The sequence below is a fragment of the Varanus komodoensis genome, unplaced genomic scaffold (genome assembly GCF_004798865.1).
Source record: "Varanus komodoensis strain SLA01 unplaced genomic scaffold, ASM479886v1 scaffold9, whole genome shotgun sequence".
NCBI classification, from domain to species: domain Eukaryota; kingdom Metazoa; phylum Chordata; class Lepidosauria; order Squamata; family Varanidae; genus Varanus; species Varanus komodoensis.
This window is the reverse complement of record NW_025336598.1, coordinates 10,736,115-10,763,614: the sequence shown is the minus strand read 5'-3', so window position 1 is coordinate 10,763,614 and position 27,500 is coordinate 10,736,115. Positions and strand designations below refer to the sequence as shown.

Genomic DNA, 27,500 nt, shown 5'->3' with positions numbered 1-27,500 from the left:
ACTAACATCCTGGGGGACCTCAAAACCAGATATGAGACAGCTCTGTCAGCTGAGGCAGGGAGACTGATAACATACCACCTACCCTGCTGTACTTTAACAGAATCCCCAGTCTATATCAAGAGCCCAGCACGCAGTATGGACACTCTAGACCATGGGTCCTCAAACTACGGCCCATGGGCTGGATCCGGCCTGCCATGCCCATTTATCTGGCCCATCTCAGAGGTTTTGGACTCCCTGTGCTCTCCTCCGCCACCTCGCTTGCTCAGAGATTGTTTTGGACTCGCTCGGAGAAAACAATCTCCAAGCAAGCAATCCGCCACCTCGCCATGCACGCCATGCTGCCTTGCCGTGCACGCACACCTGCTGCCTCACCACCGCCTTTCAACTGGCCCCCTGTTGAAAAAGTTTGAGGACCCCTGCTCTAGACATTCCTTCAGTTGGAGGAAAGGAAGCCTGGCAAGAGAGGTTGAATCTTTAAAGATTATCACCAAACCAACTCCCTGGCCTTCTGGGCAGTGCTGGTGCTGTGCCAAATACCCAGGGGGGCATACCTGGGAGGGAGGGACCCCGCCCTCCTTTCCCACCCAGGTTTCAGTAATGCACAACAGGTCGGCCTTCTCATGCACAATTTGATTGCGAATGATAGCACTTTACAGACTGACCTGGCATTAATTAACAGCACCAGGAGTTCCCAGGGTAGACTGATATGGATATCAGGCATTCTTAGTCTGGGAGAAGGTCCAGAAGAGGAGACAGATAGCAAGCATCTGTCCCATCCCCCATCTCCTTGGTGGGCATGGCCTCCCCCACCACCATAATACTCCCTGTCACCACCTGAATGGCTGCTGCCATAGACTCACCTTCTATGACTCACCTCTCTCAGGTCCCTTGCGGGTGCTGGAGAAAAGACCGTCCCCAGTGGAAGTCCCATCCCCAGCGGCCAGGTGTCATTGGCAGTGCTGACTCTCCCTGCTCCAGCTGCAGCCGCTCATGTTGCAGCTCAGTGAGGGGGCAGCAGGCAGGGTGAGTTCCAACTCCTGGACCCCAAAGAGTTCAAATGCAGCAGCAGCATGGTGGCAAGCATGGTGGTTGGTGCAGCATGGCATCAAGTGCTGAACAGTAGTCTTATTCAGTCTTCCCAGCAGTCATTAGCCCATAAATACAGCAGGTTTATTTATTGGTCACATTTCTTCAAGGCTTTTTCATCTCCCTCCTGAGGAAGGATTTGCAGGCCCAGCCACTTGTCCAGACTTCTGCTGCAAAAGGGATACTGTGTTTTCCAGGTCACCCTCATGACCTCTCTGGCTTTCCTCTGTGTCAGAACACAGCAGGTTCCACATACATTGGTTGCTGCTTTGATCCCTGGAGGGTGCTTGTGGGGTTATGTCATCAGTAGTCAAATATTACTCCTCTTTGCCACAATGAGAAAATAGTTGTCATAAATAATGTAGCTTGAATAGCAGTAGTGGCATTATGTACTTTCTAGAGTAAACTTGTATCATAAGCCATCTAGTTATCTAGATTTTCAGTTGAAGTTCATTAATTAAATATATAACCACAGCCATATTTATGTCCCATATGAGTGTATGTCGCATACATTGTCAATTTGCTCATATACCAAAGAAATTTGTTGGCTTTGGGGTGGGGGTTATTTGGAATTGATATTAGGTCAGTAATGGATATATAAACTATATCCATTATATACTGTAAAATTTATTTTCTAGAGACAGTATCTCATTTTCTAGTGAGCCACTTGCATGTGTGTTGATTTTAAAGGTGCTGTAAAGGTTCATCTTCATGTTCTTTGTGCATCACACATATGAGATCTGTGCCTGCCTGGAGCCTGTTGTTGGAAGTCCTGCCTGTTCCTCAGTTCTTCTTCTGATGCGTCAGGAAGTTCCTCTTTGTTCTGTTTCTCTGCTTTGGGCATTTTTCCTATCTACTCTCTTTCTCCTTACTATTGACCCTGTTTGTCTGCCTCAGTCTTATGATCTCTCAACTCACCTTATTTCTCTGAACCAGTTTTCCCTACCTTGCACAAAAAGCTCTAACCCGCCCCCCCTTCTTTGTCTTCCCATACATTCCATTTCCACTAGCCTGTACTCTCCCTTTTCTTGTTATATTACCATTCACGAAATTACTGATGGCATCAAAAGTGGCATTTTTCAAATGTGTGCAATTTGATAGCCAACTCCCCTCAACAGACATTCTCTTTGTCTGCTCTGTCTGGGTGAGGAACACCAGGTCAATTAGTGCCCTCTCTGCATGGCTTTCTCTAAACAAGCCAGAAAGCACTGTTCAGATCACCACCACACAGAACTCTAGATTCTTTCTTGGTGGGCAGTGTTTTCAAACTACTGGAGCCTGCAGCTGAAGCCTCTTCCTTGCCCTTGCCTGTGCCACCCTCAGCAAGTGCCCAGGCCTTAGCCATTCTTTGCTGCCAACTCCAGCCACAATTACAATTGGAGGGATTGGCTTGACAGTTGCAACCAGAGAGGGTGTTATATCCCATATATGACAGAGGTCCTGTTGGTAGGTGGTTCGGGGTAGGGGACCTGGACTTTGTCCTGATTGGGGTTGCACTCCCTCTTAGGTACAGGGTCTGCAGCTTGGGAGTGCTGCTTGACCCAGAGCTGTCGTTAGAAGCTCAGGTGACAGCGGTGGTGAAGAGCGCTTTCCTTCAGCTTTGGCTGATCCATCAGCTGCGTCCCTACCTGGAGAACGATTGCCTGGCGACAGTGACACATGCATTGGTAACTTCCCGATTAGCCTTCTGTAACGCGCTCTACGTGGGGCTGCCCTTGAAGATGGTCTGGATACTTCAGTTGGTGCAAAATAGAGCTGCCAGGTTGCTGATGGGGACTGGGCGTTGTTCTCATATAACCCCAGTCCTCCGTCAGCTTCATTGGCTCCCCATTGAAGTCCAGGCCCAACTCAAGCTGCTGGTTATCACCTATAAAGCCCTTAACGGCTTGGGACCTGGTTATCTAAAGTAGCGCTTGCGTCCATATCTGCCCTCCTGCCCCTTGAGATCGGCAGCAGAGGCCCTTCTCTGGGAACCCTCCGTGAAAGATATTAGGAGGGCAAGTACCCGGAGGAGGGCCTTCTCTGCGGTGGCGCCCCACTTATGGAATGCGCTCCCCAGAGAGGTCCACCTGGCGCCGTCATTATTTGTTTTTCGGCGCCAGGCCAAGACCTTTTTATTTAAACATTGTTTTAATTGTTGAATTTATTTATTGATTTTATATTTATGCCAGGATGTCTCCAGATTTTTATGTATCTGTATAGTTATTTATTTGTATTGGAAGGCGCCCCAAGGCTTTTGCGAATGGGGCGGCATATAAGTGTTCCAAATCAAATCAAATCAAATCAAATCAAATGTGATGCTGTCCTTTCCAAAGACTCGATCCTGGTGACCATCCACTTCTTACCCATGCTCCTCCAGACAATGCAGCATTTGTGGATGGCCCCTTCATCAGTGCTGCCAGCCTCAATAAGATTCAACAACATATACAAGGTGTGGGACAAAGATCTGACCTTCTTTTTTCAGTACCCTAAGCCAAACTCCATCATGGTAGAGTCAGTTCAAGGGAGGTAATGTCACAACCACTCAGCCCCTGTCAACAGAGGTCTCTGTCTGAATTCCTTGGGAAGGTATATTTACTCTTCCTCATCTGTGGGACTCCGGGTGGCAAACTACCTGGCCATCACAGTGAGGTGCCAGCTCTTCCTCTGGGAGAAGTTGGGTGCCCTTTGCAATCACCTACCAGAGCAGCAAAAGGGACCTTGCCAGGATGTCTCAGACTGAGGCAATGTGTCTTTCAAGGATCCAGATCAATACTGCTTGACAAGTGGACTGTGGAGCCAAGGCTATGATCAGCATGGTAGCACACGGGCGACATGCCTGGCTTCATTCATCTAGTCTCCTACAGGAGAACTGCTCCCAGAGGGAAGATTTGCCCTTTAATGAGAAAAGGCACCTCAATGAGAAGACTAATAAATTCATGGACAGCATACAAAAGATAAGGATGATGGCAAAAATGATAGGCTTCCAGCATCCACCTTCCACAAGACCATGTAAGTGCTTTGGTGCATCTTTTACCTTTTTTCCACTGGAGAGGTCTTTGTACCCAGTTCTTTAAACCTAAGCCCAATGAAAGGATGGTGCACCAAGGCCAAAGGCACTGACTGGGACTGGTGACAATGCTGACTAGTCCTTGGGTGGGCCTTATTTTACCTGTTTTTCCCTGCTTTTGGGACTGTTTGTCTTCCTCCATGCTTGGGAGTCGATAAGATCAGACATGTGGATGCTCTCAATATTACAATCCAATATTGTAATATTGGATTGAATGTATACCCTCTGTAGAAACATAAAAACAGAGTGAGTCAGAAGGGTCCTCCTGGGCCATCTAGTCTGACCCCTGGCTCCAGCTGGCTCCATGTCTCATGACATGCCTACCATATGCATGTCTAGCCTATCGTTAAACATCCTCACTGTTGGGGCTTCAACCACCTCCTGTGGAAGCCCATTCCATACCCTAGGGGTCCTAACCATCAGGAAGTAATTCCTGGCATCCACCCTAAATCTTGGTTCTCTGAACTTTGCTCTACTGGAATGCAACCTGTCCATTCCTTGACCTTTGTTAGGCACTACAGATTTGACAACTTTGCCAGATCTGACTGTGTCTTTGAGAGGGCAGTCTTCTGTCCTACGCTGATGATGCCATCCCACTGTCATTGTTGAGGTAAGCTTGCTAGTCACCCGTGTGTGTGATGCACAGAGACTATAAAGTAGAAAGTCAGGTTGCTTACCTTTAATTGTTATTCTTTGAACGGTCATCTGCCCCTTCACACAACCAGCCCACCAGCCCCACTCAGTGTCATGATTTTTCCTTTCTAATATATTTTTCTCTCTGTTTTTTTCTTTCTGATTGAAGTCTATTGATTTCATTAGTCTCAGTCCTGATAGTCCTTCTTCAGTCCTAAGGCCAGCTTGTTGGTCTCATTTGAACTGAGGAAGTGAGCAGGAACTCCTCCTTTTTATACTAGACACTGAGGTGAGAGAGGATTCCTGCCAAAATGCTGTTAGCCAATAAATCTCCCTGATAACAGGCACCAATTCATATGTGTGAATCCACAGATGACCACTCAGAGAATAACAGTTATAAGTAAGCAACCTGACTATTTCATATTACATTGTGAAGATTGCATTTTAATTTATCCGATTTTGTTTGGATCTGACAAACACTGGGATGATTCACTTGGAGAGAATATCATAAGTGAAAAGTATAGAAATGAAAACAGGACTAGATTTGGAAGAGCATCCTTAGAATCATTACAGTATATCCATGACATGTTTGATGCTTTCAACCTGGTCCATAATTTGATAAAAAAATACTGGCTTAACCTATAACATCCTGTTCCCCTACCAGACTTGATATTACTTTGGAAAGGCTCTTAAATAAGCAAGGTATCTTGCATCTCTCCAAAGATAGTTTTGGGTCTGCCAAATATTCTACCATCTCATGAAAGTATTTTTTTTTTGTTCTGGTTAAATAGTTCTTTAACTCAGGGGTTCTTGTTGAACCAAGCAGTTAAAAATATGTACCATACAGTCTGATTCTTTTAAGTTACGTTATACAGTCGTTTGTTTGCAGGTTTCCATTGTGCTTGGTGCCATTTTATTTCAACTTTTATAGGCTTTACTTCAAGAACCATGTAATATTCCTTGATTACTGGTATTAAATTGTGACTCAGGTTCAATATGTCTCATCAGATTAAGATGGCTGCTTCAGTACCAGATTTTATGACAAGAATATAATACTTGATATATCTTTTCCAAACTGGGCTATGCATGATTGTTCATGTTGTTAGAATTTAAGATAAGAGATCTGTATTGGCAAAGCCATATTGCCTAAATGTTCTGTGTACCACATGTATGATCACATATATTTTAATGCCTTTTAATTAACAAATACATTTCCATTATCTATTCACATTTATATCAATATTTTAAAACTTTCCTTACCATTTTGTGGGTTTTTTTCTTACTGTTTTATCATTTATCATAGAAACTGTTTTATCAAGATAAAAAAGCCTGAATCAGACTATTGGTTCATCTAGGTCAGGATTCCCTCTCTAGTCCTCTGAAACACAATTCCCTTCAGATGTTTGGGACTATAACTGCTGGCATTTCTCATTATTGCCATGTTGGCTGACATGTTTCATTTCAAAACAGCTGTAGGGCACCATGTTGTGTAAAGTTGGTCTACACAGATGGGCAGCAACTCTAGATGGAGTTTTAGATGGGGCTTTCTTAGCCCTTTCTGGAAATTCAATCTGTGGCATAAATACATGTTTATACATAAATCATATCTTCTTCAAAGAGGCACAGCTAACTTTGATAGGACTCAAGGCAAGTTGCTTTCCCAGTTTTCTTACACACACACACACACACACACACACACACACACACCCTTCTGTGGCTAACCCCCCTTTCTCATAATCAACCCCTCCCCCCCAAAAAAAACTCAGCTCCCCAACAAGTACTGCTCTTCTTTCCTCTAGCTGATTCTTTCTGCTTTTAACTCTACTTAGAAGTTTCTGACCTCTGAGGAGATGAAATGAGTGGCAAAAGACAGAAGTAGGTCCCCAACAGCAGCCAGCCAGGCAAGCCTGAACTATGGCAGCTACTTTAAAATAATGTATTTAAATCTGCATTTTGAGTAGCAGCATTCCGGACCTATTAGATGTTGCCTGTGGGTGGACGTGACAAAGTAGGGCAGAGGAATAGTGAAGCATTGGTCATATCCCCCAAAGATAGCATTTGATCAGCTCAGATGGCTGCTACTCACAATATGTTCTGGCTCACCCATCCAGGGGCAACAGAGAGGGAGGAGTTGCAAAAGCTGCCACAACATAAAACAAACAAAAGGGAGGAAGACTGGTTGGCAGCAGCAGGGCATGGCTTCTCATTGTTTCAGAGGTTGCTGAACACGAGAGCCCCAGCCATTGTACTAAGCAAGAAACAAATACTGTTTGATAGACTATTCCAACAGTTACTGCCAATGGAATCACTTTGAAAACATGCATTGGCAACTGACGCCCACTCAGCCTGGAGGGGGCAAGTCACCAGAGGTAAAGCCAGCTGTAGTCTTTTGAATCCACAACAGCCAGCAACCTGTATAGTGCAGTAAAGGTAAACTGAGGCAGGTGAAGTGTCATATCATGGCTGAAAGGGTCTTTTGTGGAGGAGGGTGATAAAGTAATATTGTCAGAGCAAAACAGGCAGGCTTCTGAACGCAAAACATCATACAAATCACACATTCCACTTCTCTTTACAATCCCTTGCACTGGAAATGGAAATGGGGCATGCTTATTAACATAAATATCAGGGGTACAAAGCCAAAGTGTGTGGGGTTTGTTTTTGTTTTGAGGGGGGTTGCTTAAAAAATAAAAAGTCCACACAAGTCTGAAAAAAATCATATTGAGCTCTGTGCAAGCCTTAAAACAAATGAAAGGAGCCCAGAATTCTATGTAAAACCTCTTTAAAAAGAGAACAAAATCCAGAACAAAATCCAGAGCCAAGAACATACTATAACACCTAAGAAAAGAAATAATGGTATTATTAATAATTAATAATAGTTGTAAGACCGAAGCTCTAAGTGAGCCTTTTAAAAACAGAAGAAGAATTACATGGCTCTGAGCACAAAGTAAGCCTTGAAAATAATTCAGAAATTTACCTTCTGGCTCAAGCTGCTGTCTGCTATGGTCTGGAGTGAAGCTGGTTGGCTTGTAGCTGCAATGCTGGCAGGTCTGCCCTCCTCCCCCACACTTTCATACTCCTTCTCTTCACAAACACAGACAGGTTGATTAAATTGCATACACACGCTGTGCCTTTCTGCCTGCTGCTGCAACAGAAAGGAGACTAAACAGAGGTTTGGCTCTATACCTCTGTCTAACTCACTACTGCTGGGTTGTTTAAAGAATGTGGTCTGTTCTTGGAAAATAGCTGTGCTGACTGCTTGCTTGCCTGCCTGCTTGCTTGCTTTCTAGTTTCTAGGCATGATAGATTAAAAGACAATTCCTAGGGATTGGTTAGGGAGTAGATTTCATGAACATATTGTTGTTTTAAGCTCTCAGCAAGAAATCAAATCGGAGGTCAGCTGTGCCTACCACCTAACATTGCATACATAATTTTACTCTACCATTTGCAACTCAAGGATAGGAATGATTGGGAACATAGAGTGGGAGGAGGTGATGAGAGGAAATCATGGGTGTGTTGCAGAAAACTGGTGGTGAGCTTGACTTAGGGAGGCAAAGGCATGGATCCCTGACCCCAAGTCTAAGAAGTCATGTTTGGAAAAGTAATATATCAATAATATAAATAAACACAGTGTGGGTCTTACTAGATGCAATCAAAATTATACAAAAAGAGAATGTTGCTTAAAGTAAATATATTTTCACATATCCCCATATTAAGAAAAAGCTACATATTAGTGGGTGGGATCCAGAGCCTTATTTGGAACCATTTGAAATCAAAGGTAGGCATAATAAATTTTTCATGTTGATTTGCAGCTACCTTACTCTGGATCCAGCCTGATATATCAGTATGAAAAGAACTTGTGCTTTTCATATGTGATCTTTCTGATGCTTACAGGTGCACCTAAAATTTTATTTTCTCATACAAGTAAACAGTGCTGCATTTAACACAGGAATTTGCATTTATAGTAGTGAATTAAAAGTTGCTTTAACACTTTATGTTTACAATTTGCATTTAATTTCCCCCCCTTAGACTGTGAACCAGAAGAAGTGACTGACTGGTCTATGGACGAAAAATGTTCCTTTTGTAATTTACATAAAGAAACAGTCAGTGTAAGTAGTGCCATAAACTGCTTAAAAAGATCTTTTAAAATATTTTTCAATTTTTTATTTGAATTCAAACTATTGGGCAGTATAAAAATATATGTCTGATGAATGCATACTTTTATAATATAAGGAATTTTTGCTTGATGACCACTTAAAATCATTGTCAACTTTTTACCCCACCCCACCTCCACCTTAGTGCTTATTTAGATTTGTGGGTTTTCTTTATACCTTTTAGGATCATACAGCAGTTATTGGTTCTTTGCAGTCAACGCCTACAGAGGAACTATCATCTCAGGGCCAGTCCAACACTGATAAAATTGAGTGCCAAGCAGAGAATTACCTAAATGCACTCTTTCGCAAGAAAGGTAATACTATTTTATTTCAGTTGTTATTATGAAGTTGAGAAGTGATCATTCTAGATATAATCAATCCAGTCTTTCTTCCTCCTGGGTTTGAACATGCAGGCATATCCGTGTTGGGTAGTCAATTTGGATTTTTTGACATAAGTTACTCATTTCATTTTCTATTTGTCAGTCTGTCCAGGTGTACCTTCCTAAATTTTTCTAAATTATTTGGAAGCTTCTTTTTAAATTGATAAGCTGTTTTTATACACACACACAGATAGCTTTAAGGAAACAAGTAGATTTACAGTATATAAAGTGAATTATATTATTAAATTTGAGTTCCCTAATTATACATATGATGGTGGGGCATAGGGAGTATACTCTGTTGCTGTTCCAATAGAATGACTCTATATTACATACATGTCCAGCACATATAAAGGGAAACACGTGCCACTAGAAAAATCCAAAAATGGAGGAAAAATGGCATGTCAAGCAGCATTATCAGAACCCTGTCCACATACAGAGGGAGCTATTGAACTCAACCTGTTCAGCACTCCTCCTGTATCACAACATATATGTTATTCCCAATTAACCTTAATGATAAAATAGTAATGGTCCTGCTACTGTCATTACTTAGCTGTCTTACAAGCAGACGATTGAGATAACTTACGCAGTTCACAAGCACTGTTTTGGAATGCAGCACACAGAGGCAAGGCAGGAAAGCCTGTACCCACATCAGGAAGCTTGCAGAAAGCATGTACACCTATGGAAATGAGGGTTGAAGATCCACTAAGAGAGGGAAAGACATTTGCTAAGCTGCCAGAAGGGAGGGCCAGGACAAAGCAACAAGGGCAGCCACAAACTGCAAACAACACAGAACATGTCCCTGTTAACTGAGCCACACAGCAGATAGAACTCAAAGACATCATGGGGCATTTGCCTTCCTTCTGTCCACAGTGTCAACTCCCAGTCATAGTTGTCAGCAGCACAGAATGTAGGAAGAGCCCAGTGGAAGAGCTTATGTTCCACCAGTAGAGCAGTTTATGTTTACATACTGAGAGTTCCCATTTTTGAACCTATAACTTCACCCTGTTGGAAAGTGTAACCCAGTTCTTGGATGGTGGGAGTAGCCTGGCTTTTGTGTGAGCCACATAGCCCTTTTGGCTCACTCTCCCTGCTATTTTCTGTTTTATATAAGGTCAAACATCTTTTGTGTCCCTCTCCCTCCATGCCCATCCTCCTTGGCTGCGTCACACGGCCTAGCAAATATTTCCATCCCACTTGTGCATCCTGAAATGCCTGTCTTCTTAGAGTCCAGGAAATCTATATGAGCAGAGAAAGGAAGGACCAGTAACCCTGACCACATCAGGCTTCTTGCGAATAGTTGTCAGAGTCCCATTTTGGCCTGCTGAAGCCAAATATAATGGGAGAAAGGAATCTAAACAATAAAGAGATCACTAGTGACAAATAACACATACAGCAAAGTCAAAATACTTATTGAACAACAGAATAGGGTGTATCTTGAAAGAGAAACACTTACAATGGGTTGCCAGCCAGGCACTTAAGCAGGATTCTGTAGATCCCTGAATAGTAGAAAGAGTGCCAGTTACAGTACCAACTTCCTATTAGAAACATTTTCACCATACCATGGAACTTGCCAGGATGCAATAGCTTGCTTCGAACAAAAACCTTGGGAATCCCTCAGTAAAAGAGTTGGGAGCGTCATAGTCACTGTTGTTCATGAAGTTTTCCTCCTTTCTGGTGTTCAGAGGACAAGATGTCAAAAGTACCTGTAGGAAAATGGTCTGTGGCGGGCAACGAGAGATAAAGAGAATGAGGATAACAAAGTAATATTCAACAGCTAGAACACTGTTTCTAAACCTGAATACAAAATAGGTGTTTGTGAGGGAGTGAGAATGCAGAGGAAACATTACCAATAAGACCAGACTTCATGGGAAGGAGGGGAGATTGAAGTGACTATTTCTTCTTTTGTAGGTGGGGCAATGTGAGTGTTTTGACAGTGTGATCTCTTTCGAATGTTATGGAGGCTGATTGTTTTGTGGCCAAAGTACACAAAATAAGGGGAAGGAAAAATTTATGCCAGGTTGGGGGCTGGTATAAAATTGTAACATTAATGGGTGTGTGGCTGTGATCTAGCTTTATACAGTGCAAGTATGCTTCTCCCCAGGAGCTCTTACATAACTGCTAACGAATCTTCTGCAGGGGAAGAACTTTGCTGGTAGTGAGTTCTACTGACATATCTTTCTTGCTAGTTGTGTATCTAAAGTTCCATTGGTCTAATAGGGTTTCCATCAAATTCTATAGTCCCTTGACTGGAAGGACTTGAGAACAGGATAGTTCTATTAGTGAATCAGGGTTGATAAAAATCAATTTTAATTTAAAATAATTAAATTAGATGTTTATTTAGATTGTATTTTAACATTTATATTAGGTTCTTTAAAATAAAAGGTTTTTTTTTGAAGAAAAATCTATCTAAAGTTGGTTTTCTGTTTAAGATTTATTGTAGTCCAAAAGTTATTCATCATGAAATAAGGATTCATTTTAATTATGTTGCATGAGGCTGTATATTCATGCAATGTTTAAATTTTGGGGTAAATAAATTGCATTAATCCATTCACAATGGCATGCTCTTGCAGAGGTTTTTTGTAAGACTATTGGGCATTTATTCTATCTAGAAGATATCATCACAGAGGTTTTTACTGTTCTCAGAACTGTGAATTTGTGTCTACAAAGATCACATGCCTCTTCTTCACAGCAAAAATGTTATAAAATCTACAGAGTTGAGAAAAAGACCTTAATCCCATTGCTCCTTTGCAAATCTATGTACACAGAATCAACCCCTTACCTCTTAAGCACTAGGCTTCAAAAAATTCAATCCATAGAGGAAGATTGTTGGGAGTGGAATAGATCTGCACAAGAAGCTAAGTGTAGGGGGATGAGCAAACAGTAAAACTAAAAGTGAAACCTTTTGAGCAGAATATTCCACAAGTCTTTGGATCTTTTTGTGTATAGCCTGAGGTTTATCATATTGTTCTTTCCCCGGAGGAGAAAACCTATACTGGCAGCAGGCGGTAAAAGACACCCTGTTTGGGAATATTTTAATGAAGTTCCTCTACCTACGGGTAAGGCAGGCATGTATGCAAAATGCAAACACTGCAACAAAGAAATGCAAGGCCTGGTGGCTCCAATGAAACATCCTCATAAGAAGTGCTGTGATGAAGACAACAAAAGGAACATGTTTGAACAGACAAGATCTTCAGGTTAGTAAACATTTTGATTTTATCATATTTCTTAAAGGTTGTCTTGAAGAACTGTCATGCTTGAGCAAAATTATATTTGTTATTACTGCATATTACTGTTATTTGATAAAGTTGTTATAAATAAAGGGTTGAAACAAGCAAATATTCCTTTTTTGGGCAGTACTGAGTGGCAGTGCATATGAATAATACAAAATAAGTGAAAATTGAATAAATAAGAAAATAACAGCAAGCATTGACTTTTTTGTTTAGGGGAATCCATCATCAACATAAAGATTCTGGAAAATATCCACCATCAAGATCACCAGCCTCCTGTTCTACAGTTTCAGAGTTATCTGTCCAGGATAATGTTTCAGTCACATCATATACATCATGCATCCACAGTATATCACCTAAAAGAAAGAAAAAAGCCAACCATCCAGGAACACCATAGATAAGTTTGTGATAACAGCCAACAGATTAGAAAAAGAGTTAATTGATGCAAAAAATTGCCCAACTGTTCTTTCCATCTGATTGAAAACCCACACTTCATTAATATGGTTCAATCACTGAGACCAGGATACAATCCACTCAACAGAGCAGATGTTGCAGGGAGACTGCTGGATAACGTTTTAGAACACAGAAATGGAGCAGTAGGTTAGCAATTTTACCCTCTAGAGTTGTTACATAAATCTTGATGGGTGGAGTGCTGTCCGCAACAACCCTGTTGTATGTGCTTGTATAACAACAGAAAAAGGGAATGTCCTCCTTGCAAAAACAATTGTTACATCAGAAAACGCATGCACAGCAGAATACTTACAAGAATTGATAGCAAGAGGTATAACAACATGCGAACAAACATTCAAATGTCTAGTATGCAGTTTGGTCTCAGACAATGCTGCAAACGTATTCAAGGTGAAAAGAAATTTAGAAGAGTAGGAAGGGAATATGATACTAATAACATATAGTTGCAGTACTCTTGCACTGAACCTCCTAGTGAAAAACTTCAGTGTTCCAGAAGTAAAAACCAAATTGTTAAAGCCTTCATTTTGCAGCAGAAGCTCTGAAAAGAATGGGTGGAACCAAGCTAATGCTTCCACAAGATGTTAGGTGAAACTGACTGTTTTGAGCAGCATATCAAGAACTGGCCTATTCTGATGACATTTTGTGAACAAAATCAAGAGAAAATATATGGCACTGTCATGGCCAGAATCCTCAACACTGGGCTTAAGAGAAATGTTGAACATAGGTTGAGCATCCTGAAACCCATTTCTGAAGATTTAGACAAAATACAGAAAAACAGCTGTTTTATTGCTGATGCTGTTGAAATTTGGAAGGAACTGAGTGAGCACTTAAAACCAGAATCACACACTGACAGCATCACAGAAACAAATGGGACAATCACTATCTCCAGCTCATTTTCTTGCTAATATTGTCAATATCTGGTACCAGGGTCAAACCTTAAATGTTAGCTATGACATGGATATCCAGCAATCATCTATCTATAATGCCGAATATAATACACTTAAAGCTAAGGGGGAACCATTCAAGCAATATATGTTTGCTGAAGATGTTCTAAAGAAAGCCACAGCAGTGGACTGGTGGAAGTCACTTAAGCACATGGATTTAGAGACTGTTGAAGTAATGATTTCACTTTTAACAGCAGTACCTTCTTTTGCTGATGTAGAAAGAATATTCTCTTACTTTGGACTCATTCATTCTAAATCGAGAAATCGTTTGGGACCCAATAAAGCAGGAAAGGTTGCTTTTCTTTTCCAGATTATGAACAAACAAGATGAAGATGAATGAGCTACAGAGGACAGTATTTTAAGTTTTTCATCTGTGAACCAGGCTGTTAGTCTAAGTATTTTTTTTTTTTTTTGAGGATACTTAGTTTAACCACGATATGGATGTTTAAGCAAAGCAATGTTATTGTTTTAGTTAATAAAATTAATTAAATTGTTATTACCAAGGTAATGATTTTTCTCCTTCCAATAAAGTATAGCAGAAAAGTTGTTCAAATATGAATTATTAACCTATTAAACTGGAGTTACTTTACCCTTACAATAATTTCATAATTTTCTATCTGTGATATATTTCTAATAATATAACCAAATCAGTAATTTTGATATAACTGTAAAACTAATCTAAAAAGTTTTTATTCTAAAAATATGACCTTCATCTGGTTGTAAATATTAAGATTACACCAGCAAGAATGAGCTTTTACATAAAAAACCATGATTTAAATCTAGTCGTACTAACTAGTGATTTAAATATGATTTAAATCAATTTGAATTAAATTTACCCTGGTTCTTCTGGACCTCTTAGCAACTTTTGATACCATCTCACCACATTGGAACTTGGGAACATAGTATCTGGAGGGAAATGTTCAGAAGCAAGTGCTTGCGGGACTTAAGTTCCACCCCATGGCCTCAGAGCTCCATCTTACTGTTTTGATAACATGGACATGAAATCTCTTAGTGATGGCATGCAGAAAGTAGTGCTAAAATGTCATCAGAATGCAGGTGGCATGCAGCTTTACATCCCAATATCCATTTTCTACTTCTAGCAAAACATTGGAAGCCCTAAATATGTACATGGGGACATATTTGGGATGCATGAGGGCCAACAAGTTGATGTTTACTTCAGACAAAATGATGTGGGAATGGAAATCTGTTTATTTGAATGAACGTGTGCAATGGACATTGAATGGGGTTGTGTTCTTCCTAAAGATCCCAGGTACAGTTTGGAAGTTCTTCTGGACTCATGGCTTAAAGTAGAGTTGGAAGTGGTATCAGTGATGAACAGCACTTGTTAGCAGCTGTAGCCTTGTCTAGCAAAAGCTGATCTTTCCTCAGTAACATGTGTTCTCATTATATCCATACTTAATTGGATGTAATTTTCAGGGTCACTCTTTTGTTATTGCTTGTTTTTATCATTTGATTTTAGTTGTTTTAAGATTTCTTTCTGATATTATGATATTTTATTGTATATTCATGGTCTATTTCTACATAAAGTATATTGTTGTAAACTGTAATCTTGTGAGGATTTTTAACCCAAAAAGTAGAATATAAATCTAGTAATAGTAAATCTAGCTGTAGAGGTAATAACAAACAGCACCTTCAGTTTTACTCAGAAATAACCTGTTTTCTGTTTTAATTGAAATTTCCTGCCTTCAGTGCTGCCCCATACAGTGTGTTAAAATAATTTAATATTACTGTTACTATTAATTACATTTCTATATGGCCCCACAGCAGAAATTTTCTGAGTCGTTCTCTAATATATAGAGCTATACAACATAAATTAGAATAATCTGACTTCAACATAATTTACTGAGCTATTGTGAGTATCCAATCAAATGTGGGAAGAATGTGGAGGTAAGGATTTGCATCCACACTTCTTCCACCCTGATCCACCCCTCTACCTCTTCAGCCTTTGGACATGGGGAAGAGGACCCTAAGTACTTCCTGGATTCCTCATATTGTGGAATTGAGTCTCATTGCTCCTCTCCTCCCCTCAGAATTCCTGCACTAGTTCTGAAGCTGCACTTGCGACTTCAGAGAAACAGCTAGTACAGAAAGAATTGGAGCAGCTGTGATGGTGGAGGGAGGACTCTCCAAATGCAGAGGACACTCCAGGGCTAGACTCCCACTTCCAAACCAGAACACATTTCTTGGGGTCAGAGCTTCAAATCTGTCCTGGCTTATCTGGCCATTTAGATAATGTCTAGTAGCCATAGAATAGCCTTTCCTATATGTGTTAGATAGCAGCTTTGTAGGTATTGGTAGAAACAGCCATTATTATTATTATTATTATTATTATTATTATTATTATTATTATTATTATTAGAGCATTTCTATGCCGCCCCTTGCCGAAGCCTCCATTTATTATCTCCATTTTTGTTCAAATATTGTAGGAATTGGACAGAAGGAACAATATGGAAATGTAACTAGCTTGCCAAGGTGCCAAGAGTGGGAAAAGCCAAAGTTTAGAATCTCTAGGCTTCAGAATTGAAGATGCAGCTCAGGTCTAAAATCCCTGTATAAATATATGAAAGCTTGTTCCACCATAGTTGTTGCTAGGGTATAAAGCAATAATCATCGCTGTAGTGGCCATAGAAGGTGTAGAAAAGGACTTCATGCAGCCAAGGATGCCATCAAGAACAGAGGGTAGATTCCGATTTTTACAGAAACTGGGCTCAGGGCAATCAAAGTTGAGTCCTTTTAAGACCTATCAGTTTCAGTGGGGAAGAAGCTAAGTATCTGTTTAAATTTTGTGTTTCAGCTATTTTGGAAATAAGGAGATAGGCTAGACTAAGTCTCCATGGCACAGCAGAATCCTTGAGTAGATTCTTCTGTCCCAAACACACTGAAGTAGTAACAACAAAAACAGGTGCTCTTTCCTAATTACTTTAACTTTATAATGATTATTTAAGTTTCTTCTTGTTTTTCTTTTAACTGTAAATTGCTTTTCATGTTTTCGGACAGAAAAGTAGGACAAAAACAAATGTTGTCTAGGACTAGTCTAAAATATCAAAATAATATGCATTAAAACTGATATAAAATTTGAATATATTGTTTAAAAAAATACAACAACCAACCTATCTAAATACAAATTCTTTCCATTCTATGCATATTGCCATTGATTTCAGATTACTTCCATGGTGACCCATGTAAGATTCGGCCAAGTGTGTCAACACACACATGCGTGTGCCCGCGCGCAAACTGGTTTACACCTTCGGTTTTGAGTCAAGCGAGTGATTAATTGAAAAATGTAAATATTTAAGGTTGACTTAATAGGCTGCATCCAAAGATATTTTTTCCTTTGGAAGTACCCATTCTACTTGTATTAACCTTTATCAATTGAATTATATTACATTAAAAGACATACATAGAACAAGTTAATCACAAAGTGAAAATTTGTGTCACTTATTCTGTGGTGTACTATTGAGTAATTCCTCTGTCTCTGGGCAGCATATAAATGTGTGTGTGTGTGTGAGAGAGAGAGAGAGAGAGTCAGTCTTAGAATAAAAAGAATTACTTCATCAAATTATGTAAGTAGAGTCGCCTCTAAGCAAAGTTTTCTATCTATGTGTGGAATTATTTTATGAATTTCTTTTGGTGATTTTTTGGTGTCAGTGGAAATGGAATGCTAAGAATATCTGAAATATGAACTGCCTAGAAATTGGGAATGGAACATGAGATTGCCCCTGTTTTCTCTTAGTGCTCTCCATGTCTGGATTGAATTCTTCCTGTTTTTCTCAGCTAGTCTTGCCCTAATCATGATGAAGCTATAGACTTTTGAAATTTTCTTTATGTGAGGTGTAGAATAGGGATGCAATAGGAATCCATTTGGATGAGGGGATCAGTCAGATTCCCTGGTCTCAGCTCTGCAGACTCCAGTTCACTTTGCAGCAGCCCTGAGTTCAAGTTCCTGGTGAGTGTATTCATGGGGTGCTTGCCAAGAATCAAGCCCCACACACTGCGCAAGCATCCTCCTCCACCTGTGCCACCTGCAGCAGCTGTTTGGGCTGTTTCATGTGATGTTTGCCACACAGATCTTGCCAGAAATGGAGCCCTGCATGACTGCTATCAATGTCTCTTTTCTGCACCATGTACAAATGCTATTTGGGCAGCTGGAGGGCTCACCAGGAATAGAAAACAGAGCGAGTCAGAAGGGGCCTCCTGGGCCATCTAGTCTGACCTCAAGCACCAGCCGGCTCAGCTCACGACATGCCCACCATGTGGACGTCCAGCCTATCCTTGAACACCCGCACCGATGGGGCCTCAACGACCTCTCGTGGAAGCCCATTCCACACCCTCGGGGTCCTAACTGTCAGGAAGTGCTTCCTGGCATCCAAATGGAACCTTGGCTCCCTGAGCTTTGCTCCGTTGGAGCACATCCTGCCTTCCTTTGCAGGGGAGAACAGGTCTCTACCCATTTCCATGTGACATCCCCTCACATACCTGTATGTCGGCAACATATCCCCTCTGAGTCTCCTCCAGGCTGAAGAGACCCAGTTCCCTCAGTCTCGCCTCATACCCCATCCCCTGCAAACCGGCCACCAACCTTGTGGCCCTACGCTGCACTGACTCCAACCTGGCTATATCCTTTCTGTAATGAGGGGCCCAAAACTGAACACAATACTCCAGTTGCGGGTGCACCAGAGTCGTGTAGAGTGGCAGTGATCTAGAAGCCACACTTCTGGCTATGCAACCAAGCGTGGCGTTCGCCCTCTTGACCACTGCACCACACTGCTGACTCATGTTTAGCCTGCAGTCAACCAGTACCCCGAGGTCCCTTTCACAAGTGCTGCTCTCCAGCCACTTATCACCTAACCTGTACTTATGACAGCTATTCCTATGCCCCAAGTGCAAGACCTTGCACTTGTCCACATTGAACACCATCTTGTTGTCTCCTCCCCACTTCCATAGTCTGTCCAGATCCTTTTGGATCTGGAGTACCTGCTCCTCAGTTGTGGCCACTGCTCAGTTTTAGTGTCGTCTGCAAATTTGACCAGCAGACTGTTCACTCCTTCTTCCATGTCATTAATGAAAAGATTAAAGAGGCTCGGCCCCAGGACAGAGCCCTGGGGGACCCCGCTTGTCACTGGCCGCCATCCCGATGATTCCCCGCTAATGGTTACCTTCTGCTTTCGGTCAGTCAACCATGCCCTAATCCACCAAACAGTGCTTTGGTGTATCCCAAAACTCCTCAGTTTCTCCACCAGGATATCATGGGGCACTTTGTCAAAGGCCTTGCTGAAATCCAGGTATACCACATCCACTGCATCTCCTCCATCTAGCCATCTCGAAACCTTGTCATAGAAGTCCACAAGGTTTGTCTGGCAGGACCTGTTTTTGCGGAAGCCGTGTTGTGTGACTGTCAGCCTCCCTTCCCTATCTAGCATCACTAGATCTCTCTCTATTATGAGCCTTTCCATTGTTTTTCCTACAATGGACGTAAGGCTAACGGTCTATAATTCCCCATGTCCTGTCTACTATCCTTTTTGAAAATTGGGACCACTGATGCCACTCTCCAGTCCTCTGGAACTTCACCTGTTCTCCACGAGGTCTCAAAAATGGAGGCCAGCGGGTGTGAGAGAACCCCTGCCAACTCTTGAAGTACTTTCGGGTGTAACCCATCAGGGCCTGGTGCCTTTGTAATGTCCAATGCCCTGAGGAGCCCCTCGACTTCAAGGGGGGGTGACTCTAATCTGTGCCCCTAAGTTCCCTACCTCATCTAATCTCCTATGCAGATATTCCCCATCCTGCTTTGGGGAGAACACAGAGGCAAAATAGTCATTTAGCATCTGTGCCTGTTCCCTCATATCAGTCACTGGATCTCCTTCCTCCTTATTTAGCGGTCCCACCACTTGTCTCCCCTTCCTCTTCCTGTTTACATGCTGAAAGAAGCCCTTTTTGTTGCTCTTGATATTATTGGCAAGTCTCAGCTCGTAATCAGTCTTAGCCTTGCGAAGAATCCTTCTGCAATGGGCCTTCTCCTCCCTTTTGTCTATTTCCCCCAGTACCCATTTCCTATGGAGGTTCCTCTTTCGTCTAATCCCTCTAACCGCCTCCTTTTGCATCCATGGCAGCACTCTCCTCCGCCTCCCCACCTTACTGACTAGAGGTATCGTCAAGGCTTGCGCCTCCAAAACCTCCCTTTTGAGTGCTATCCACCCCTCCTCAACTTGCTTACCTTCTAGTAACCTATCCCAGGAGACTTTCCCCAGTCTGGCCTTCAGTTGGCCAAAGTTGGCCCTCTTGAAGTCCCAGCTTCTAGTGCTCGACCTGCTGCACGTCCCCAGTCCCCTGATCTCAAAGCAAAGGATGGAGTGATCGCTCGCATCCGGAGCTCCCCTAATCTGTACTTCATCTATCAGCTCCTCCCTATTGGTCAAGACCAAGTCAAGGATGTTTCCCCCTCTTGTTGCCTCTTGGACCCTCTGTGTGAAAAACCCTCCCTCTATAGCTTCTAGGAAGTGACGTGACCTGGCTGTCACCGCCAAGTGAGTCTCCCAAGTAATATCCGGGAGATTGAAATCTCCCATAATTACTGTGTCTCTCCCCTGAGATATCCTTAGAATCTGGCCTGTCAGGACATCATCTCAAGTTGACCTGGAGTGCGATAACATACCCTCACTGTCAGGTCTCTTTCCCTGTCAAAACCCCTAAGTTTCACCCAGACTGCCTCTACCAAATCCCCGTCTGTGCTGCATTCTGTCTCACTGAATCCTATCCCTTCCCTGACGTATAAAGCCACGCCCCCACCTATCTTTCCCTTCCTGTACTTTCTAAAAATGTGATACCCTTCTATGTTCACATTCCAGACTTGCCTTTCATCCCAAGTTTCTGTGATTCCCACCAGATCATACCCTCCTATTCCCAGAAGAGCTTCAAACTCTTCCTGCTTATTACCCATGCTCCTAGCATTGGTGAACATGCACCTCACCTCCTTCCCACCACTTCCTTTCCTTGGAGTTCCCAGCCTCCTCCTTCCTCCCATCCTCCCTGATACCTGCCCCCTCTCTGTAGGAGTCCTGTCAGTCCCTGCAGTATCTCTAAAACCCTGCTCCCAGAGCCCTGATCCTCCCCCCACACTTGTCCAGTGCAGACACGTTACTAAGGAGCCTGAACCCCCCCCCCCGGCTCAGTTTAAAGTCTTCCGGACGAAGCTCGCTAGAGCATTTCCAAAGGACCTTTTCCCCATGCTCATGAGGTGTAACCCGTCCCTTGCCAGAAGTCCATTGGCAAGAAAACAAGTGCCGTGATCGAGGAACCTGAAGCATTCCTTCTGGCACCACACCCTAAGCCAGTCGTTCACCTCGGAGGCCCTCCTGTCCCTTCCTGGCCCAAATCCCCAGACAGGTAAGATTGACGAGAAGGCCGCTTGGGCCTTCATTTCCCTGAGTTTCTTCCCCAAGGCCTCAAAGTCCCTGGTGGTCCCAACCACACCCTGCCTGGCCACATTGTTTGTGCCCACATGGATCACCAGGAGCGGCTGGTGACCCCCGGAGCGAACCAGACGCTCCACTCTGTCCTTCACATGCCGGATGTGTGCGCCCAGCAGGCAGCAAACCTCCCTTGTCTCCAGGTTGGGGCGGTACACTGCCGCCTCAGTGCCCCTCAGCAGGGAGTCCCCAACAACAATCACCTGCCGCCGTACCTTTCCGGTGCTGGTGGGCGGCCGTGCCTTGGCCCTTGCCACTCCTGCAGCGGCCCCCTTGCCACCTGACGTCCCAGGCTGGGAGTCCTGCTGGTCCCCTGAGGCCTCATCAGCCCCAGCCTCCCCAAGTGGAGAGAACCTGTTTCCCAGCTCCAGATTGGTGCCAGGAGAAGGAGGAGGTCGTGCTGGCCTCCTTCTCCTGTGGGTGACATACCTCCATGTATCTGCAGCTGCTCCTCCTGTAGTCTCTCCCTCAACCCTCTGTCCAGAGGGGGGCTGCTCCGGGGGGGGGGGCTGGAGAGCTCTCTCAGCCCTCAGGCACCTCACCTCCTCTTCTAGCAGGGTCACCATCTTGTACCGAGGGCAAGTGTATCCCTGCCTCTCCTGGGGGAGAAGGGCGAACATGTTGCAGCTGTCGCAGTGGACAGCAACACCCATGACTCCCGCCAAGGCCATCTCCTGGTCTGCCATCAGTATCCCTTCCGAGACCTTACCTTGGTCCCCTGCCTTGTTTGTCCTGCAGTTCCTCTCACTCGCCCAGTTCTCCCAGACAAAAACCCACTTGCACACACACACAAGGATAAAATAAATTTAAATTTAAATTGGAAGAAAAATAAAGCAAAGCACAGCACAAACAAACAAAACAAACCAACAATCAAACAAACCTCTGTGTCTCAGGGAAGGGAGTCTCCGGACAGCCCGGGCCGCAGTTATCAGTCCCTCAGACCGGTGGCCCCGCCCCCTGCTTCTTCCTGGCCCCTCCGGCCCCACCCCCCTTCCTCTCTGCTGCTCCTGGCCCTCTGCTCCCCTACCCAGCTCCTCCCTTGCCTTCGCCAGTCCCCTAGCCACTCAGCACTCTCTCCAAGCTTGTGCCTCTGCTGCTCTGCCAAGAGGCCAGAGCCAAAAGGAAAGCCCACACTACCACTGTGCAATCATCATTCCTTTTCTGCATCACCTACAGCAGCTGATTGTGCTGCTGCACCTGATGCAGAAAAAGGTGGTATAACATTTGTTCTGCAAGCATTTACAAGCTTCCTCTCAGCTTGCTTTCAAGACCAGGCTGAGCACAAAAGTGCTAGAGGAACAGATTCCACTAGTGTTCAACCCAACCCTAGTGTAGAGTTGCCATGTCATCTCTGTTGCTTGATTACAACAGCCAGCTGTGATAACTCCATATGGTTTTATCACCTTCCCCTTTCCTGGTTTTTCTTCCCCACTTAAGGAGACTTTTCACAATGTCTTCCATTGACATAAGTTGTTAACTTGCTTGTTTACCACCTTATTTTTAGGGACAAGAAAGTGTGCAAGTGTGTTTGTAATTTTTTAAATAAAAAATTGGTTGGTCTTTCAGAGGTGCACAAGTGCACACCTCCAATTTCCTTGAATGGAAAGTCTTGCCTTGTTAATGCTCTGGTAAGTGTTTCTTGTCAAAGTGCAGGATGTAACTTCCATGGGCATTAACAGAGCAAGACTGCAAATAGATTAATTTGCCACTTTTCTTTTCACTTGACAATTGTGAAATTGTCAGCCATCAAGAGAAAAGCAAAAGCTACTAGAATCTTTGCTTGCCAAAGGGAGAGAGGTGAGTAGACTTCTCTCTTAAGCAGTGTGATGCTCTAGTTTTTAACTATTTTTTCACTGTTATTCTCAGTGTCCTCTGTGTTTTTCACACTTTCCTCAGCATATGGGTGCCCTAGAAAGTTTATCTGCACCTTCCCCATTTCTCATAGACATGGACTTGGGACAGCTTTCAAAGAAAGGCTTTTTGTTTCCATTCTTAACATCATTGTCTTTTAACTTGGAATCAACGGATGTTTCATTGAGTTTACAATATTCCTCTTCTTCTTCTGGGAAAAGTACATGATATTTAGCATGTAAAAGTTCTGCTTAAATTATGTTTTAATGGACATGTTGATTTTAGTAATGCTTTCTGTTTCAGTTTTATAAAGCTCCCTTGAATGGCAGGGAAGGTGCTTCCAAAATAACAGTATATCCTAGCCAGTTGACAGGAGTAATTCAGAATGTGTGGGCGGTCACAGAAATGGCCACTTCCTGCCATCTTCTGTTGCTGGTGGGGAGTGGTCCAAAGAAGATAAAAGTTTTCATATATGTGTAGTTTGGCTCCCTGGCAATGTGCACATCATTCTGAAAACTAAGAAATCTCTGAATGCAAGTGCAGGTCCTTTGTGTATGTCTGTATTCAGACTTTTGGACTGTAGCCTTTACCAACTATTCAGTAAATTCAAGGGCAAGTATTTGAAATAGCACTTGTATTTAGATTAATAAGTTTTATAGAATGAAGACAGGCAAGTTTATAATATTCCATTGGCCTAGTGCAACTTGCTACAGGAAAGTTAATGCAATAAAGGCGAGCTTTTATTCTAATCATGCATATTATAATGTTTTGTTTCCATAGATCTTCCTCAGAACTGTGATCCTAACATTCCCCTAGTTGCTCAGGAATTAATGAAAAAGATGATCCGTCAATTTGCAATTGAATACATTTCAAAAAGTAGTAAAATGCAAGAAAATAGAAATGGTTCATCATTTGAAACGAGTCTGATACATAAAGATATCCAAACAAGCCAAACAGAAAATTCACTTCAGGAAGAACAGGATAGCCCTCTAGACCTCACTGTGAATCGAACACAAGAGCAGGATACTCAGCAAGGTAACTATCTTTTGCTGTTATTCATTTGCTGTTATTGGAAATGAATTTCATGGAAGTATATAATATATCTCAAAGCCATCTTGAATCAGTGCTTATCATTACTTTGATATATGCAACATAAATTGTAGTAGATTAAAGAGTTTAAAAATAGGTGTTCCAATTCAGAGATCACACATGTATGGATGTGAACAGAATATGCATACTTTTACTTGTGCATATTGAGCTCCTAATCTAAATTAAAGTGGGTTATTCTCTCCCTTGGGAGAGAATAACCAAGCATATGTGTCAGGGCATATTCTCCTACATGTGGGGGGGGGGGAACGGCTCCAGTTTGCTGCTACATAGAGGTCTAAAGGTGTGGGCACAGGGGCATGGCAAAACTGAAGGGCAACAGTTTTTTCATGTTTTTCTCCACTTAATTTTTAATATGCTCCCAACATTGAAAAAAACGGAAAAACAAATGATGACAAAATGTTTTCTTTTAGAAGGATCATTAGCATAATTAAGATTCCCCCTAATCTAAATGATTGTTCATTACATGATGTAAGACTAAATGTAAATCTTCTTTTTTGTAAGGGTTTGCAGAAGCTGGCTTTCTAGCCTTTTTTCATAATCTCTTAAGGGAAATTAGTTTAACATTCAGAATACCCATGGAAAATGTCAAATGGCTCAGAATCATAGCAGGGAGGAGGGACAACATGGTCCTACTGTGGTGTCCCTTGGGCACTGTCTGGATGACCAATGGGAAAGAAAGGAGTGAACAACGCGCTGGTAACTTCCTGCTTGGATTACTACAACATGCTCTATGTGGAGCTGCCCTTGAAAATGGTCCGGATACTGCAACTGGTACAGAATAGAGCTGCCAGACTGCTGACAGGGACCAGCCGTTACTCTCACATAATGCTGGTCCTCTACCAGCTCTACTGCCTTCCAGTTGAAGTCCGGGCCCAATTCAAGGTGCTGGTTTGACCTATAAAGCCCTAAACGGCTTGGGACCAGGATACCTGAAGGAACATCTCCTTCCTTATATGCCCTCACGCCCCTTAAGATCTGGGAGAAGCCCTACTCTGGGAACCCTCTCTAAGAGAGGTAAAAAGGTCATCAACTTGGAGTAGGGCCTTCTCTGCTCTGGCGCCCAGACTCTGGAATGTACTCTTCAGAGAGGTACGCCTGGCACCAAGTTTATGCTCTTTTCGGCACCAGGCCAAAACCTTTTTATTTAAACAGTATTTTAAAATTCAGTAGTTTTTAAGTTTAGTTGCTCTGTTTGTTTTGTGATTTATTGTTTGGTTTTGTTTTATTATTTATTGAATTTGTTGTTTTAATTGTTTTTTTAAATACTGTAAGCCATCCTGAGATCTTGTATAATAGGATGGCATGCAAAAGCTTTTAATCAATCAATCAATCAATCAATCAATCCATCCACTGTGAGTCTGACCATCTATTGTGTGAACTGTGGGTTGTTCATAGATCAACCAACCCACTGCAGCTTATTGCCAAGATGGGTTGGTGTAAGATGCAAGCCCTCTGTGTAAGTTATCCCATTACTTGCCACCACATGCAACAGAACAAGAACAAATCTAAATGAAACTGTGTAGCTTGGTTGCTATGGCATAGTGGTGGGATTAAGACTACTACTAATGATAGTCCTTGAAAATGAACAAATAATAAGTTTATTAAGGGAATTAAAGTGACCCTTTGATTGTGGTACCCAGCACTTACATGGCTTTGGCACTTCTGAAAATAACTACTGACCAGTCCCAGTTCTACTTGTGTTCAGGGTGATTATTAGATGCTCCAAAGCCCTGTTGTGCAAGTTCTCAATCCCTGTGAACAGTGGAGATAGAGTTGTCCTGTAAGATACTGTTTAAAATGCCACTCTTCAGATAAAAGGTTGAGATTGCTTAAAGGTGCTTAAATATGTTTGGTTGCCATTCCTAAAAGGTAAGAAATTCTTCTCAAGTTAAATTAATGTTGTAAAATAAGCTTTAGACCAGATTTCCCTAAATACTTCCTTAACTGGTTTGTCATAAACAAGAACAGATGCTATATACTGGTCTTGCTTTGCTGCCATCTCTTCCTGTTTATTCTGGCTTCTGAAATGATTCAGAAGTTCCAGAGACTACTTTCTAAATTACATTCAGCATTGTTTGCTCAGAAAATTGTCATGTTCATCATATTATATTTGAAAGCTTGATTTATTCAATTATAAATTTACTGAGTTTACCTTAAAATGTTTTTTAATGTTCATGAAACCAAGCTATACAATAAATGCTGTGCTCCTAAAATATCAAATTAGCTATAGATCTATGAGTTCTCAAATGATTGCATATAAAGCTATTTTTCTTCCAATTTCTATTTTTTCTGAAATTCCTAGAAACCCCCGCCCCACCCATGACTGAAAGCAAGAACATAGTAAAGCAGCTTTAGCAAGAAATCTTACAGCCATCATATCATGTTCTGTGTCTTCTACCTTAAATGACCAGTTTGTTTTCTAGTTGCTCTTCTCTCCCTTTTCCCAAGCTGAGTAGGATGAAAACTATAATCAGCTAGGTTGCAGTATTATAGAAGTCAGCAATAAAAGACAAAAGCAAAGTTAAAATAATGGCAATTAGGCAGACACAGTTTAACTGTATGAATTGCTTCCAAGCGGAATACCTCCTTTCCAAAGGAGAAAGAGCTGACTCCACCTTCAACATGGGACATACTGTTTATGGAGTGGTTACCTGGGGCACCTGATGTTTCTCATTTGGTCCCTCCTCTTAACCATGCATTGTATCATTGGACTAATGATGTTAAGTCCAGCTGCACTCAGCTTGCTTACCAGGATGTCCCATCACATTTGAAACTGATTGATCCCTGTGGGACCCCATATTGGAGAATCCAAAGAGCAGGACTAAATCCCCCAAGTACCATCTTATGGAGCCTACCATCCATGTAGGAGTGGAACCACTGCAGTGCAGTGCCCCTTACTCCAATCTCAGACAGTTCCCCCAGGATACCATGGTTGATGGTACTGAAAGCTGCTTGAGAGGTACAGGAGAACCAACAGGGTCACATTCCCCGTCTCTCTTGCTGCAAAGATTATCATACAGGGTGAGCAAAACTGTTTCCATGCCAAAACCAGGCCTGAACCCCAACTGAAATGGATCCAGATAATCAGTTTTATCCAAGAGTCCCTGGACCTGGTGT

At 42.4% G+C, this 27,500-nt stretch overlaps 1 protein-coding gene and 1 long non-coding RNA gene across 7 annotated transcripts in view; one reads left to right on the top strand and one right to left on the bottom strand.

Annotated features, from left to right (window-relative positions):
• LOC123017262 overlaps nt 1–27,500 on the bottom strand; it is a 731,707-nt gene that overhangs the window by 158,324 nt on the left and 545,883 nt on the right. The gene's annotated exons all lie outside the window — the stretch shown is intronic.
• LCORL (ligand dependent nuclear receptor corepressor like) overlaps nt 1–27,500 on the top strand; it is a 94,962-nt gene that overhangs the window by 33,900 nt on the left and 33,562 nt on the right. For 3 of the 6 annotated variants that reach the window (XM_044418496.1, XM_044418497.1, XM_044418502.1), the window contains exons 3-5: nt 8,795–8,874; nt 9,104–9,233; nt 24,054–24,308. In XM_044418496.1, coding sequence (XP_044274431.1) covers nt 8,795–8,874; nt 9,104–9,233; nt 24,054–24,308 — 465 coding nt within the window. Of the gene's footprint in view, nt 1–8,794; nt 8,875–9,103; nt 9,234–12,278; nt 12,494–12,890; nt 14,324–24,053; nt 24,309–27,500 lie in introns of those variants that run through there. The other 3 variants (XM_044418499.1, XM_044418500.1, XM_044418501.1) reach the window with 3 other exon arrangements.